The sequence below is a fragment of the Pavona decussata genome, unplaced genomic scaffold (genome assembly GCF_977016875.1).
Source record: "Pavona decussata unplaced genomic scaffold, jaPavDecu1.1 SCAFFOLD_270, whole genome shotgun sequence".
Classification (NCBI taxonomy): Eukaryota; Metazoa; Cnidaria; class Anthozoa; order Scleractinia; family Agariciidae; genus Pavona; species Pavona decussata.
In genome coordinates this window covers 1,064,850-1,081,942 of record NW_028145672.1, presented here as the reverse complement: position 1 = coordinate 1,081,942, position 17,093 = coordinate 1,064,850, and the positions used below count along the sequence as shown (strand labels likewise).

At 38.9% G+C, this 17,093-nt stretch overlaps 1 protein-coding gene across 1 annotated transcript; it reads left to right on the top strand.

Annotated features, from left to right (window-relative positions):
- The first annotated feature begins 2,825 nt into the window (after positions 1 to 2,825).
- On the top strand, positions 2,826 to 12,839 carry LOC146455780 (uncharacterized). Its single transcript, XM_085093937.1, has 14 exons — positions 2,826 to 3,400; positions 4,781 to 4,888; positions 5,262 to 5,372; positions 6,096 to 6,206; positions 6,847 to 6,957; positions 7,822 to 7,932; positions 8,455 to 8,571; positions 8,921 to 9,037; positions 9,131 to 9,244; positions 10,068 to 10,181; positions 10,614 to 10,724; positions 11,187 to 11,297; positions 11,536 to 11,646; positions 12,682 to 12,839. Exons 1-14 carry the CDS (start codon positions 2,887 to 2,889, stop codon positions 12,822 to 12,824), a joined length of 2,004 nt encoding a protein of 667 aa, XP_084950063.1. The 5' UTR covers positions 2,826 to 2,886; the 3' UTR covers positions 12,825 to 12,839.
- Positions 12,840 to 17,093: the final 4,254 nt, after the last annotated feature.

Here is a 17,093-nt window from a genome sequence, read left to right as displayed (position 1 = left end):
CAGTTGTTTTTCGTGTGCAGAGGAAGAAAACTATGCGGAAGAAAATGTGAAATGGAATTGCTAAATAGCCGTAATGAAATTATTCAAACGAGAACAACATTAACATTTGATAAAGCAAATGAAAAAATTCTGTCATGTACATTTAATAAACGCAATAAAAATTCACCCTCTACCAAAAAAATTAAAAATAATTTGCGCTTCTTTAAATGCTCGCAGTTTTGTGGGTTTAAGCCCTCTTTGCTTCTGCGCTCCTCAAATTTCAGTCGAGGTAAATATCACTTGCTGAAGAAAGCTCCATATTGTTGTCGATGTATGACAATCAATTGTTTGAAGCAAAATCTTTGCTTCAAATTTGTAGATATCTATTCAGTAGCTCCCAGTGTAAGTTCTTTTATTTTTTCTTCTTTTTTTTTTTTTGCATGTGGTAGTTTGTTCTTACTTGAAGCATTTGAACCGGACAGGCTATTTAGGAAATTAAGCCACTAATAGAGCGTGCTGGATGATCATACATCTTTTGGAGACATGAAACAATCAATAAATACGTCAGATATTTTTTTTCTAGCATTAATTACAAAAATATCTATTCCTAATCCTATCCATTCCATTTTTGTTTTTACCCTCCAAATATAAAGTGATTTTAGAACAATAGATTGATTGACATTTATAACGATGTTAAAATAGCTGAAAATAAAACTTACATTATATATACATAATGGGGCTCTAACTAATAAGTACTACCTTTTGACTTGGTTGTATTTGTATTTGTTCGTTTGCTGTGTATTATTTTGTCTTTAGCGACAAATCCCTGATACGATATATTTACTTCATATATCCCGACAGCCACCAACATTTAAAGTGGCTTTGAGCCTCTTCCCTTGGATTTTTAAACTTTGCAAAACATTGTATCTTGTTACCGTTACATAATAAAAAATGGGGTTCACCAAGCTGCTTTTTAGTTATAACCACCAAATGACAAAAAAAAATTGGGCATAAATTTAAGAGGTTGTATTGTTGTTATGGTAACCTTTTATGTCAAGAAAACAGCCACAACTTGTTCGTCAATGTTTAGGCGTTTGTTAGATACCATCACTGATGTATCAACTAACAAATAGTGGTAGTATAAGTGCTGGAAACTGACGGAAGCTGGTGTCAGCCATGTTTAAGTAACTCCACAGAGTTTCAAGAGCTTTAGTAACTCAATACTGGGCACAGCAAAAATGTCAACCCCGAAGAAACACCCTTTAAACCCCAACATTGTTATTCAAGCCTTCAGAGATAACGAGGTTGTAAATTGAATTTCATTCGATGAAGTTGAGCGAGTACACGACCCCACCAGCTCTGCTGAATACTCCATCGTGTTTAAATAAAGTGCTCAGTTCAGTTCAGTTCAGAGTAAATCCCTTGTTATAAAGTTCACGCATGCTCAAATAGTGACGTTACTGAATTTATATTCGATGATCTAATTATTGTTTGTAAAGATCTGATATTTTCCATTGATTTTCTGCCGATGCATTTAACTAAAAACTGGCAACGAGATAAAAAAAATATTTTGCTCTAGTAAGGCTCGATCTGAATCTCATGAAAATTTATACAGTCAGTTCTTGCTCAGTGGCAAAAAGCACAAATTTGTAAAACGCAAAGAATCCACCTGTGGATGTTCATCTGAAGAGATTCTATCAGCTGTGAAATCTTAGATAAAATGCACAGAAGGAAATTGAACAAAATCAGCCAGCCATTATTTTATAAGCAGTGACTTGGAAAACACAGTTTTGTTCTTGAATATTATATTTTTGTGGCTCTGAGTGAATGGGTAGAAAGTTAGAAAAGAAGAACTTGACTTTCCATCCATAACAACAGAGCCGGTGCCAAATTATCAGTGATAATAAGAATATAATTGCCTTAATGGGCGAGCAATCTAATAAAAACCAACCCTAGTGCACTATCATCATTCTCCAATATCTCTGTTAAATTTTAAGCGATTTGGCTTTCAAACGTTACAGTTAGATATAAACTTTCTAAAGGAAGGATCGTATGAAAATGTTGCTTTATGGATTTATCTTATGCGCAAGTATCACCATTGGCCTTTAACCATAGTATCTTCCACTCTTTTAAAGCAGACGAGAATTGACATCTGGGTATTCTCTAGCCTTCTCGGTAAGCGCTAAACGGTTTCGCAGAAAAGAATCTGCGACGAGCCCAGAGAGATCTCCATAAAAGTGTATGTATTTCCAAATAAACCCTTTTCCCTGTGCATTGTGCCTGTATATTGCATCGCTTTTGGAAAAATACAATGGCGTGTTAGAAGAGGTTTGAAAAAAAAATTCAGTGAGCGACGGTGTTATAATGGACTTCTGAACGCTCAGAAATCGTTGTAATGAATATTAGGTGTCACTTAGCTTAATTTTAAAAAAAACATTTAGTTTGATCACAATTCAAATATATTTTCAACCACGCAAAATCGGTTTTATATTTTCCACTAATTTTGTTAACGGGCCGTGCTAAAAAACTGTTACAAAGTGGATAGTTTGACCCTTCATGCATAGAGACAATTTCTCCCGGATTAAATTCATCTTAAGGAAGGGAAACCGACTGTTATCGATTTAAACTCGAAACCTACTGCAAAACTTAGGATTGTTCAAAAAGTGTTAACTTATCTAAAAGTTAGAATACGAAGACATTTTTGTCTTAATTTATCGTCTGACCTTCAAAATTAAACTTATTTCTTATTTATAAACCATAACAATAAATCCAAATGGCTTGACAACTGGGCGTCATGGTGGCCAATTGCGGGTCAGGATTGCTCTATTGTACGTAAACAGAAAGGTATGACCCTAATAAGCCATTCTACCGAGAGATTCGCTTCCTCTGCGAAAACTGGTCAAAAAAATGAAGCCACGAATTAGAGGAATTCTCCTTGGTATTGCGCTGTCTTTAATTCTAGATGAAATCGTCGCAAGGCCTACGGAAGAACAATCATTGAATTTGCTAAAGACAAAAGAATCAAAGGCGAAGACTAAACAAGATGGACGCAAACAGAAACAAACAAATCTGGCATTACGCGACACCTCAAAGAGCCAACAACATGGCCGTCAAAAATTACGGATCAGTAAACCGTTTAAAAAGCCTACAACGTTTTCACCTTCGAAAAGGTATAACAAAGAACGCAAAAGGCAGTTTATAATGCATCCCATGCATTCATTCTCTCATCCGTACATGTTTATGCGCCCGCCTCCGTTAACTCAACGGACCATTGTGACAACTCGAATCCCAAGACCTCCCATGGCAATTCCTTACAATCCGTTTCTACGGAGTTTCTACGGAGGAATGCATCATCACGCTTCTCCTTTTCCATTTTATGATCCGATGAAAATGTATGGCGACGAAGACGAAGAAGAGGAAGGTTAGTTATTTTTTCGCTGTTTTGATTTTCAGTTTGGTCTAGTTAAATTGGGCGTCGCAACTTAACCTATCCATTGAGAAACCTGTAAAACTTGACAGATGAAGTTGACGCGATTCACTCATCCATGGTGTGCAAGAAGGGTCGACCAACCAAATAAAGAAGCTGTTCATTTATGTTAACCTTATTACCTTGTTAAGTTCTATCAGGTGTGGGTATATGTTTAAATATATACGCCTGTTACCCAACAACTTTTTGCAGAATTGAATTTTTCCGATTTTGCCCTTGGTCCGCATAAAAAAGATTCCGCAGAAGAAAACTTTCGTAGAATAATTATCCACAAAAATTTAATCCCGAAATTAAAATAAACGACTGCTTTTTATAATGCAAAGTTGGAATATTGAAACGTTATTGGACTTCATTCGTAGCGGTCCGATGTACATTTGATTTGATGTTTTCTGTTGCGTCAGGGAGCTAAGAACGTTTAGAAATGAGAGAAAGCCTCCTTTGAGCGACATCCGGTCGTAACGATAGCTCGAAAAGCAATATTAAGTAGACAAGTTGTTTTTTCTCTTTTAATTTTCCAGTGACTATTTCATGAATCGAACTTCGCAAACATTTGGTCTCCAGCAAACAATGTCAGTCATCACAAATCGGCGAAATTTGTTCCCACAAATTGAAAATGGCAATTTGTTAGTCATCAGAACAAAACTCGCAAGAATATCATGTTATACTTTAGCCATGAATGCGCTGCTTTCTTTAAACAACCCTTTGACGTCGTCACCTTTTGGGCAATAAAATGCATGCAGGATCGTAATGGCCAATTTCAGCCTTTGAGTGAAAATAACTTGTTAAATAATTTTTTTAAGTTGAAGAGAACGTTTCCATAATCTTAGCTACCTCAATTCAGAATTTGCTGAAAATAAAAAGTTGCCATGAGTGTCAATCAATAAATAGGTACGCAAGGAATTTATGTGAAATTTGTGTACGGGTCGCACAAGCGGAGGCAGTGTTCAAAATCCTCTCTGTGTGAAAAGCTGAATGAGTGAGAGTTGTACAATAGGTACGCAGGGCATACTTGTGGGATTTGTGTACTGGATATTTTAGCAGAAGCAGTGAGCATGATACTTGCTGTATGTAAAGCTGCGTGAGTGAAATTGTGAGAACCGAAAAATGGGTACGGGAGGCATAGTTGTGAGTTTTGTACACTTGACGTTTAAGCGGAGGCAATGAGCTATAATCCTTGCAATTGCTGTACAGAAAGCTGCAAGAGTAAAAAAAAATAGATACGCAAGGCGTAAAAAGCTATCCAGAAGGCCATAAATAAAAAGGAAGCGACTTTCACGCAGGTTAGTTTCACTCGATCATTCTTATCCTCCACAGAGCGTCACTGTATTCCAAGTCCGTGTCAAAATGGCGCCACTTGTAACGAGGTCAAGGATGGCTACGAATGCATGTGTGCGCCTGGTTACAAGGGAGTAGATTGCGACGGTATGTATTCTTAGAACATTAGATATCACTCAAGCGAAATGATTATTGTAAAGCCATGAGAACGCGTAACAAGTCCTTTAGGACAATTGCAAATTTCTTTTCGACTGATTTAAAATCCTACCAACCGCCGGGGAGTTGAAATTTTGGAAGTTTGTCGCCAAGGTGATGACCTTTTCACATTGCTATACAGCTGTGTCATGTATCAGTCAAAATATGGCCATAGTGAAAAGAAAGGTGTGTAGGACTTAATTCTTAGAACCGACCCTGTAAATAATTCTAGCTAGGGAGCTGGACCACCTAATGTAAACATGTGTGCATTGTATTGGTTCACTAATATAAAAAACGTTGGCGTGTTTTCTTTTTTTCTTTTAAGAGGAGAACAAGTGCCATCCCAATCCGTGTCGTAATGGAGGGATCTGCACAGAGGCAAATGGTGCATACATTTGTACTTGCATGGAAGGCTATAAAGGAACTAACTGTGAAGGTAACTGATGCCTTTTGCTTGCACTGAGTGACGTCAAAGTTTGGAATTGAAGACAACTGGTTGGTTTGCTAATGGTATTTGAACAAACCATAACCTCACCCCCTGTTTAAAATTATATACAGGAGATGTTATACTAGGAAAACACTCTCTATCCTTTTTAGTATTGAATAACTCAGTATTATTGGTGATAGTTTGTTTAGTCTATTTTTCTTTCTTTTTGTTGAAAAAGCTTGAAGAATATGGCTGGACAGTTTTTCACAAAATGGTTGGGTCATTCATTGTCGCAGTAAAAGTAAAGGTTTTTAAATCTTGATACTTTTGTTAGCCTTCTTTGCAGGCAATAAATAACAGGGCGTCATAATTATCTAGGGTTGCGACATTTCTTTAAACGCGATTAAACTTTTACTGTAAGGCAGTTCTATTCAACAGTCACCAGGAAATCATTTTTAATTTGTTTAATTGAGTTGACACTTAAAACAGCCTTATTACCAATAAACCTGTCCCCTTTGATTCCGCATTAAACTGGAATTTGGAAATGTCGGTGTTTGAGGAGACGAAAAAGTCGTTGCAATCAAGGAAAAAACTCTCAGAGCAAGGACGAGAACCAATAACAAACTCAACGCCCATATGAAGCCATGTTCGGGAATACGGTTACGCCATTCCTGTAAAAGGCTCTATATAACCACTTTTAATACTTATTTCTCATTTGCTTAACCTAAACAGAGAAAAATAAATGCCAGCCCAACCCTTGTAGAAATGGTGGAACGTGTACCGAAATGGATGATGGTTTCGAGTGTTCCTGTCCTGGAGAGTACAAAGGACCGACATGTGAAGGTGCGTATTTCAAGTACAGCGGTATTTTCGGTTTCGTGTAGCCCAGTCCAAGAGGACAAGACCATATCAAGCCGGTTGACCGTATTAGATAGGAATTAAAGGTTGTGATTTCAATACGTTTTCTATGTTGTGATCTTAATTAAGCTTCTTTCATCGGTCATATTTTTTGGTAAAAATGTACTTAAAGATCCAATGAATTTGATACGCATTATACCCCTATGCTGGGAGGAGTGAGGCTGTAGGTCGTTTTACAGTTTTTATTATTATAATATCATCATCATCATCATCATCATCATTTTGATTCTGCCGTCCTTTTTGTTCCCGCGTTCCCCCACCCCACTCCGCTAAAATTGCACTGACATCGACAACCAAAGACAACTACAACAAGAGGGTGGCCGAGAACCATTGAAGACGAAATGATACCCTTACTATTTAGCACTAGGAGGTCGGACACAGAAACCTAAAATAATCGAAAACAAATTCTAAAGGTAGAAAATGTTTGAAAAAGGGGATCAATGGCCCTCTTCTCTATTGTGGACCAAAAGCAAGGCAGATGACATCACCCTTAACCAGGCTTACGTCAATGTAATCTTTTAGTAGATTTCCCTGTTTTTAATCTTATACATATTTATCTTGGCAGTGGAGAATCTCTGCTTCATGAACCCATGTCTGAATGGCGGTTCCTGTATGGAGACACTTGGCACCCATACCTGTCTGTGTATGGACGGTTTCAGAGGAGCAGCATGCGAGAGTAAGTTGTCTTTAAATTGTCAGTCATGCACTGACTTGATTCTCCTTCTTCGTTCTCTTTTCCCTCCTAAGAGAACTTAACAATTGTGCAAAATGTCTGTCCGTCACACTTTGGAGTCATCGCTACATCGACTCGAAAGTAACAATGCATCATCTCATACAAGATAGCAAACAACTTCAGAAGAAGGAATTGGTCAGTAGCTTTCATTTGAATGGCCAGACCTAGGAATGCAAAATTTAAAAGAAAAAATACTTGAACAGGCGAAGTATTTTGAGAACAGAGGTTAAAGGTCAAAGCCCAGTAAAGTTATTATTGGTGACCTTTGCAAGAGTCATATAGCCATGGCAACAACAGAAGCATGAATGATTTAGGCCCCGTTTACATGGAGAAAAGTTACCCCGGGAAAGAGGGTCACCCTCCCAGTCGAGTCAACGTCAGCGAGCGTTTATATGAATGAAAAGGTGACCCCTTTGCCCGAGCCAACAGCGCTCGCGCATGCTCTGATTGTCTCGCCTTGACGGAGTTGACCCAGCAAGGCGAACCAAAGTGTTTATATGGAGAAAGGTTGGCCCGGCTAGGAGGGTGACCCTATCATCCCTTCCAGCCGAGCCAACTTTTTGTTTTTCATGTAAACGGTTCGCCAAGTTTTGTAAGGAAATTTAGGAAAAGTTGGCTCGCCCAGGGTAGCTCGGGTAGGCGAATGACCCTTCTTCCCGGGACAACTTTTCTCCATATAAACGGGGCCTTAGGGTGCGTGTGATAGACAGTTTCACGGGGTATTTTCCTCAGATATTACTAAAAGATGCGCTTGAAGCCATTTTGTTCCATTTATGACTGTATTCGTCCGCCTGTATTGTTTTTCAGTTGAAAGCAAGTGCCGCAGTAACCCTTGTAGAAATGGAGGGACATGCTTTGACAATCACAACTCTTACACTTGCTCCTGTTTAGCGGGATTCTCAGGAATCAACTGTGAAAGTGAGTGAAGCCTACAAAATAGTTGGTAGTTATCACCATGAAGGCATAGCTGAGAAGAACATTACGTAAAACCATATTCTTACGGACGCTTTCCAATGCTGTTAAAAACAAACGCGTTCTCTTTGAAACTTTGCAGCTGTTGAATTTTCAAATTTAACATTGCCGTTTTGCAGGAAACGGTATAAACTTTACCAAAGGGCATAACGCTCTTACAAAGCCACTGTTTTGCTAATTTAACTCTTAATTGGTTGTGTGACTTAGTGATACTAATTCTACCTGTACCTAGCTAATGGTCGAGTTATTTCATACACACACTGTAAACCGAAAATTCTTTTTAAGCGACACACCAGCACTTTTGGTGTGATGGGAAACCATTGCTAAGTATCAATGTAGATGTGTACTTCCCAACTTAATATGAGGACCTGACAAGAATATACCTCCGATCTCCACCTGCAGAATTGTATTTCATGTATCTTCTTCTTTATTTTAACCCTCCCCTCCCCCCTTATGCTTCTCTCGCAGCAATGGTGTCCGTTTGTGACTCTAATCCATGTTTAAATGGGGCAACATGTCTAAATCAAGGACCCAGTCTATACAAATGCATCTGTCCACATGGCTTCAGAGGAAAGAATTGTGAAAGTAAGTAACCAGTAAGTGCTTTTGTAAGTTTGTTAAATGAAGGCAAAGTAGAAACCAGTGGGCCTAGAGGAAATATCCGGAACAGTGGCATGCAGCTCGGTTGCGGTATAGTTTATTTTGCAAAGCCAAACTGACACCCTGCTTACCGTCAAGTGATTTTAAAACTTAAAAAAGTTAATCGGATGATTCTGAGAGAGACACTAAAAGCGAACTTTTTCCCTTATGAAAAACGCAAAATTATTTTGCATAAATGTTTGACCTGGCATAATTAGCACTTTATCTGATAAACATATGATGGTGAGATGCAGATATTTGCAAACATGTTTTGGCTTTGTTCTGTTCTTTGTAGTGGAGAAGAAGTGCGAGCCTAACCCGTGTCAAAACAGCGGAATCTGCAGAGAGCTCATGGAAGAGGAGGATTATAAATGCGAATGTTTACATGAATACAGAGGGAAAGATTGCGAAGGTTTGCCAGTGGTTATTACAACGTGTTTGTGTTATAGGACTAAGAGTGTCAGTTCTATAATGACATTTTTTCCTTGTTTCTTTTCTTTCTTAGAGGAGATTAACCTATGTGAGTCAAATCCTTGTATAAATGGAGGAACATGTTCTCAATTGGGCAGCTCTTACCATTGCCTCTGTGTGGAAGGATTCCGAGGACTTAATTGCCAAGGTACATGCACGATAAGTAAAAGGTTCGATTTCTTATCTGAATGATTTACTGACTGCCTAAGACACTGAGTAAGTCTCCGACTGCGGAATGAAGGACTGACAGTCTGACTGACTGACTGACTGACTGAGTGGCTGACTGACAGACAGACAGACAAACAGACTGACTGACTGACTGACTGACTGACATACCCCGTAATGAAAGGGTGTATAATGTTTGCAACTGTGAAACCATTGACGATGAAATTCACTTTCTATTAGATTGCCCAAGCTATTCTTCTTTAAGAGATATGTTCTTTACTAAAATAGAACCTACCCTTCCATTTCCACGACTATTAGCAAAAGAAACTTTATTATCGCATATAATGAACTCAACTGACTATTTCATAAACACACAATTAACTTCATTTGTTTCCTCGTGTTTCGAATTGAGAGATAAACTTCTCTCCAGAATGATTACTTCTACTGTATGAATAGTTTAGAATAAGCAAAGACTTCAGTTACTTTATTTGTTTATTTTATTTTATTTTGTTTTATTTCATTTTAAGTTCTCTTACGAAGTAGTTAACGAATCAATAATTAGTTATGAATAGCTTTTGCAATGCTGTATTTGTTATAGTGATGCCAATAAAGCTTGTTGTTGTTGGCTGACTGTCCGACTGACAGTCTGTTCAAAGACTCACTGATTTGCTGACCGACTGACTGTCTGTCTGTCTGACTGACTGACTTACTGACTGATTGACTCACTGATTGACTGACCGATCGATTGATTTATATGATATTTTGTTTGACGGAATGTTCACCACATTTGTCACTTAATTTAACAGACCCAGATAGATGTCATTCGTTTCCTTGCCAAAATGGAGGAACTTGTATCCAGGAAATAACTGGAACATACAAGTGTCAGTGCCAAGAAGGATTCAGAGGATACAACTGCGAAGGTAGATATAAAAAAAGGAAATGGGAAATTTCAAGCTCGACTACCAGGTAACCCGTATTCAGTCTGTCAAAAGATGATAAGCTTACAATACTGAAATCCATGATATTCCGTCCGCACAGCCGTCGAATGCTCTAACCGTTGACCTTTCTGGTCATCTAAATCGTTCACTAAGTGAGGCAATATCTGTAAACCCATGGATTGGCCAAGAGAGTTTCATTGATTGCTGAACTTGCTACCTATACCATCCCAGGTCGTCACATTAAGTTTTGTTTGTGGGTTCATCCAGAAGCTACACTTCGGGATCACAAAGCTACCTCCTTGCCCAACCGCACCGTCGGACTCAGGAAATAAAAACATCCCGAGCAAAGTAGAGTTAAACATCAAGAAAATTCTAGTATTATTAAATTAAATTGCAGTCGTTCATTATTTTCAGAGGAGCTAAAGTGTCATTCTAGTCCGTGCCAAAATGGTGGCACCTGTTTTGAGAACAGTGGCGGTTACACCTGCACCTGTCCACCAGGCTTCAAAGGAATCAACTGTGCAGGTAACAGTGTTTCGCTTATTCACAGACTGGCACTACATTAACTGAGATCAAGAAAGAAGTTTATTAGAACCCACTGTCGATATAGCATGCTTCGTAAGGACGTCATCTTGTCATCTTGTCTGAAGCCGATAAACATTGGAAACATCGGGGAGCGATCGGAAGCTCCGATAAATTTCTGAACTTGCTGACCGCGTATAAATTATTCAAAATGGCCGACGTTTGACTTAAGGTACGGAGACTAATTTGATGCGATAGCTCCCTGCGCGTGTTCATCTGTTACTCAGTGACATGTCGTAAACATAAAATCAAAAGAAATTCTACTTTCATCACTTATCAGCGAATAACAATCGAAAACGAAGATATTCAGTTATACCGATTCGTAAACGAGAAGTCTCGATGTAAGATCAACCACCACAGCGCAAACTACTAAACATTTTACATAATTGTTATATATTTCTGCAGAGCGAGATAGCTGCCATCCTAACCCTTGTCATCATGGTGGAGTGTGTGAAATAGACGGTGATGACTTCACGTGTTCGTGTTCTTCCGGTTGGACTGGACTCACGTGCGAAGGTATACCATATATGGACTCTTTGCAGATGGGGTCACGTGTTCAGATTTTCACCAAAGTTATGTGTATTGTGAGGTGTGGCTCAAAGAATAGCATGAATAGAAACAACTTATCGGAGTTAGCAAAATAGCCACATTGTAGGCCCGTAAACTTTTAAGGCTGAGTTTCATTTTAGTTTATCAACAGAGTGCTACGTAAAACCGACTTAATGATACAAATATATTTAATTTGTTTTGGTAGATGAGGACCACTGCCACCCGAGTCCATGTGAGCATGGAGGCGTTTGTATCGCGAAAGGAGCTTCATATGAATGCCACTGTCCCATACACTGGAGTGGGATCAACTGTGAAAGTAAGATTCCAACATGCTATTGCACCTTACTGTACCCCCCCCCCCCCCCCTGACCCCCAAGCACTTTGTCAGACTCTGCGAGTACAAACACCAGTAACGATACGTAAGGCCGGCTCGGCTATTAGCGTTCATCTATTATAATAAAACGTAAAGTAAGGCTTTCGATTCTCTTGTGAAAGACCTCTTTTTATTAAAAGGCCAGTTTTAAATCTAAGTTTTTCTTTGGATAACGTAAAAGTTAAGGACAGAACATTTTCCAGGAGCCAAATTCAGAAAGCGCAAGATGTATCCTAAGCATTGTCGGTCAACGACAGGCCATTGCTTTTCCAACGTGAATCTGGCCCAGAAATCGTACTTAAGAGAAGAGGAATTTTGAATTAAAAGTCGACACTGATATAATATTATCGAGCTTTAATCAGTTCCAAGCACAAGGAGATAAAGAAATCAGCGCACAATTCTGCTGTCAAAAGCAGAAACTGCAACTTTGAAATTCAACATTCCAAACTCGAGTTTTTCAGTCAGCGACACAGGCGTACTCGGAAAAAGAAAATCCGAGTTCTCCCAGGAGGAGTCGTACCCGTAAAACCTTTCGATTACTAGTTCGGATGTTTTACTACTGAGGTAAAGGACGACGTGTGGGAGTTAGGCCATTAAACTAGTTTCATATCACAACCATGCTGCATACTGCTAGGGGGAGTGAATATCCATGAATTACATATGTGAAAGAATTCTGATGTGAGTTGCGCCTGTTGACAAGAAGATGACCACGACTTAACACAGCTTCTTATTCCAACATTAACAAATAATAGAAAGCATCAGTCTATCTCAATGTACCAAAGTTACTTCAGGCGCGCTTCGGCTGTGATCTTGACTTGTATCACTTTATAATTTTTGTAATAACAATCTTCTGATCTGAGCATACGGTTTATGCCCCAACCATGATACAAATCTCCGTACTTGCATTAGAAGTAATGTAAGCAGGTTAGAAAGAAAAAACTGCTTTCAAAAATGATTCTTTGATGCTTTACCTTCAAGCACCCACCACACTGGCATACGCTGTCGCCAACGCATGCGCATCTACGACTTACGGCTGCTGTCCTGATGGCAAAACACCAGCGGCAGGCCCCCACCAGGCTGGCTGTCCCGGTAAGGACTGGAGCGAGATAATTGTTAACTAATATCTCTAAAAATTCATCAATTGTTTTTGCTTGTCTTCGCTTGATCAAAATGCGTCACTTCATGCAAAGCGAGTAACGTCACTACACAACGAATTTCATAAATTATAGAGATTTCTGGTGAAAATCGATTAGAAAGGATGTTTGCACAGTACTCAAAATGATTCACTTATGTATTTGAGTAGTGGTTGCTCTTAAAAGGTGGCAAAAGTATTTTGTGTGATGAAAGGATCTCAATGAACACGACCTTACTAACTACATGTTGTTCTCTTTTTTTCACCTCATTGAACTCTTCCGATCTTCACAAAGAACATATTTGAGGTATGTAATTCAGAAACTTTAACATTACTTTTTCATGTTCAAAAGAAGTAAGGGAAATTAGTTCACATACTGAAAGTTTACTTTCATTTCACGTCAATTTTTCAACAACATACACCCCCTCTCTCACCTTCCCACCCCCCTAACCCTACACCTCTACTCTCCCTTCCCTCTTTCCTTCACTCTAACTCCCCCTGCACATCGTTGGTTGTTCAACATTTTCCTTTTGTATCTTTTCTTACTTAGCTATCAGTGCAAAGTAAATCATCTTGCACGAAGCAGTCTCTGGAATCTGACCTGTCATTGAAGGCGTCTCTGGTTTCTATGGAGATACCCGATGTTCCTTAGTTACAACAAAACGGAAGACAAATTATAAGTCAACAAGCTTACCTACTTGATGAGACTTGTGTCTAAAGATATTGTAAATAACTGAAACCAATGTACAGTAACCTGTTTATTGTTCAGTTAAAAATGAAGCTTGGGATTTAAAGTACTTTGTATTCACGGTACTCTTTCATACGGGTTAGTTATACTTTTATGTGGCAAACTTGATATCACTCGTTTTAAAAGAGTGTATTGTGCACACTTTTTGCTGATCATAATTGAGTGTCACTGTTCAGTAAAACTATCAATGTGCATGTTATGCTAATATGAACGTGTCAGCGCTAAACTGATTCTTCCATTATAACAATCAATGAAATTAATCAAAATATCTCTGAACAATGTTTGCTGAACTTGGCCGGGTTGTTCGAAAGCCGATTAACGCTAATCTACGATTAAAAGTTAACCGAGGTTTTCATCTCGCTCGTTGAAAATGGTTTTAAGAGCAAATTTCAAGCTAAATGTAAAGAAAAGTCTAAGTCAAAACTGAGAGCCAAAAACGTCTTGGAAGGATTTTTATTGATTAGTAATTAAACTCGAATCAAAGTTCACGTTAATCCAGGATTAGCTTAATCGGGCTTTGAACAACTAGGCCCTTAACTGTAAATGTACGCGCCGAAAAGGCAACAAGCCAATCTATCTTCAAATCACGTGATCATCATCGTCTGCATGTCTGAGTGGCATTGTGTGCGTCAGTATGTGTTAAGTGGCTAAAAGCAGTTTTCCAAAGGTTATATAAATAGAAATTTGTAAACTAAACAGATTAATTAAAAACACGGCGAAGTATGAACAACATGCAGCTCCTTGTTGATATTTTAGATTTTAAGGTTACCAGAGTGGTTTTTGAAGCGAATAATTGTTTACAAAAACGCTCTTGCTAACCTCAAACCAAACAACACAACAAAAGGAAATATTGTTTTAACATGTTTTGAGTGTTTTGTCGTCATTATATTCGCTTACAAAGCCCAAACCATCGTAGTCTGATAACCGATACAGCCTGTGGAAAGCACAGGGTACCACTCAAACCAGAAGGATGGTAAACCTGTGCTAACTAATTTGTTATCAGTTACTTCCCGCAACGGTTCCCTACTAGCTGGTTCCTCGCCTTCACGTTGATTGATAAGATAAATATGTGGGTACAGCAATTCTTGAGGATGTTGGATTTAGCTCCTTGTGATCAATACTCGGGCTGACGTAGCGACTAAACATTTTGAGCACCAGTGTCGAAAACAATCGATTGCATATTAATTAATTAACTGATGTTGACTGGCGTTAAACAATATAATTTAGTTTTTGATAAATCAGCCGGTATAACTGATTGTGTGCGTCAACTTTCGCGTGTGTTAATTCGGAAAGCCGTGTCTTTTACAAAATTGAAAATTATGATCACAATTCATGTAAATGCAATCAGTGCTGCTATGGCAGTGAAGAAACGAAGTTGGGACGGAATTTATCTAATAAATAAGCATTTTGTAAAACCTTAATAAAATTGTTGTGTGATCCTTTACACTATTTTTGTTATCTTTTATCAACGTCATTATAACTCTTAATTAATATCCTCTCGTCTAGAAACAATGCATTTGCGAAATCTTAGTACCATCGACTCTTGAATCAGTATAGGATCTGTCGAAGTCGAATTGTATTTTCATATTATTGGTAGTCGGGGCAGGGCAGTGCTATACATTAATTTAAAATACAATAAATGAAAAAAATAATAATTTAATTAACTGAAAAACGTATTGTTGCCTTTTTTACCATCAAAAGTGGTTTTTCTTTTAAACAGAAAGGGACAATACAAATGCAGTCTCATTAGGAAAATGTACCAGTACAGGATTTGCCGACTTTGCGAGTAGAGCAATCAGAATGGCAAGTGCGCGTAAAACTCGTACATTCGCGAGATTTTCCTTTCTGATGTTCATATTTCAACACGGGATCTCATCACTATAAAATGCTCTTCCAAAGATTCGTGCATAAATTATACATAGCAAAAGGGCATTGACCGTGATCTCCTTATGACTCGATCTATGACCGAGCACGAACATGGTCGAATGAATACGACCAAGTACGAAACCCGGGGGGGGGGGGGTACTCCCCTATATAAGGTATATAGGTATGTGCCGCCCTAAAGGGTATGGTTTTTGAGCCGTTTTGGTCTGAAAACGGGTATAGATTTTGACAATTATGGTCTGAAATCGGGTCGGGTTTTTGGGGCGGGGAACATTTACGAAAGCTTACAAACATATTTTTCTTCTCAGTACGTAACTGGAACGACTAACTGATAGCGAGAAAAAGAAATAGATAAACTATGTCATTCCAGCTTACTTTTACTCCTTGCGTCAACTTCCGTTCGGCACTGATGCATAATTATCAGGTCTGAAAACGGGTATGAATTTTAGAGGTCAGGTCTGAAAACGGGTGTGGAAAATGGCATGTTTAGGTCTGAAATAGGGTCGGGATTTGAAGACCCGGGCGGCACACCCCCACCAAGAATTCCGGGGAGTACCCCCCCCCCCCCCCCCCTCGGGACGAAACCCGATACGAAAAAGGTGCGAACATGATGCCGAACGAATACGATCGAGTATGGCTTGGTGTGATCGTATCGTATCGCCAGTCCAAATTGCTGTTACCCGGATAATCACTTCATCAGTTGGCTTTCTCTCATTTACATGTAAAGTTTTTTGGACATTTGGATCAATTCATTTTCTTGCCAAATAAAATAAATAATTTGGCCTAAACGGCCGCCGTTACACGTTGAAACTTTTAGCTGAAACTTGTGTCCAACGGCTCTGCGAAACAAGTTTCACGAAGTGGTGTTACACGGTGAAACTCTTGCTTTTTCTCCACTGCGACCGTTGCCAGCCGTTGCAGAAGTAGAAAGCGGTTCTACTTTCCGTGAACTTGTCTCGCAACGGAAGTTAGAAAACGTTTCACGAAACCGACCATGTTATGCAACGCCTGCTGAAACTTGTTTCGCAAAGTTTCCTTGGTAACGGTGGCTTAAGAGTTAGCGTACAAAGGAAATGTTTTTTCGTGCAAAATGTAAGGGAAATAATGAGAGTGAAACGGGTGTGGAAAATGGAAATCCCACTTGCAAGGGCGACACTCAATGACAAATCACTATTGAAGCCCATCTGCAAAAGATCTAAAATTATTTATTTTGCATTTACTTCCTCTTTGAGTTATATTTTTTTAGCTTCAGGACAACTGACAGAAGATCTAACTACATCCGCGTCTGTTAGTTGATCTTCTTTTCCTGTCACGCTGTTTCCGTGTGAATGAGGTAAAGTTCCTGACTCTTCCCTCTCCTCCCCAAGAAAACAAGCAAAAATTTTAAAAAACAAGGGAAAGAAAAGAAACGCGGTCAAACGCATTTTATTCCTCTTTCTCTGAGATTACACTTCCCCACTGTCAGGAACAGCTAACAGACATAAGCGAATTACAGGCAAAATCAACTGGAGAGAAAAAGCTTTTAAGCCTTGGCGGGGAGGGGTGGAGGGGGAACCAAGCTGACGAGGAGGTCTGGTTCGAGCGCCTAGATGTTTTCATTTTCAATTCCCCGATTCCCCTTGTATT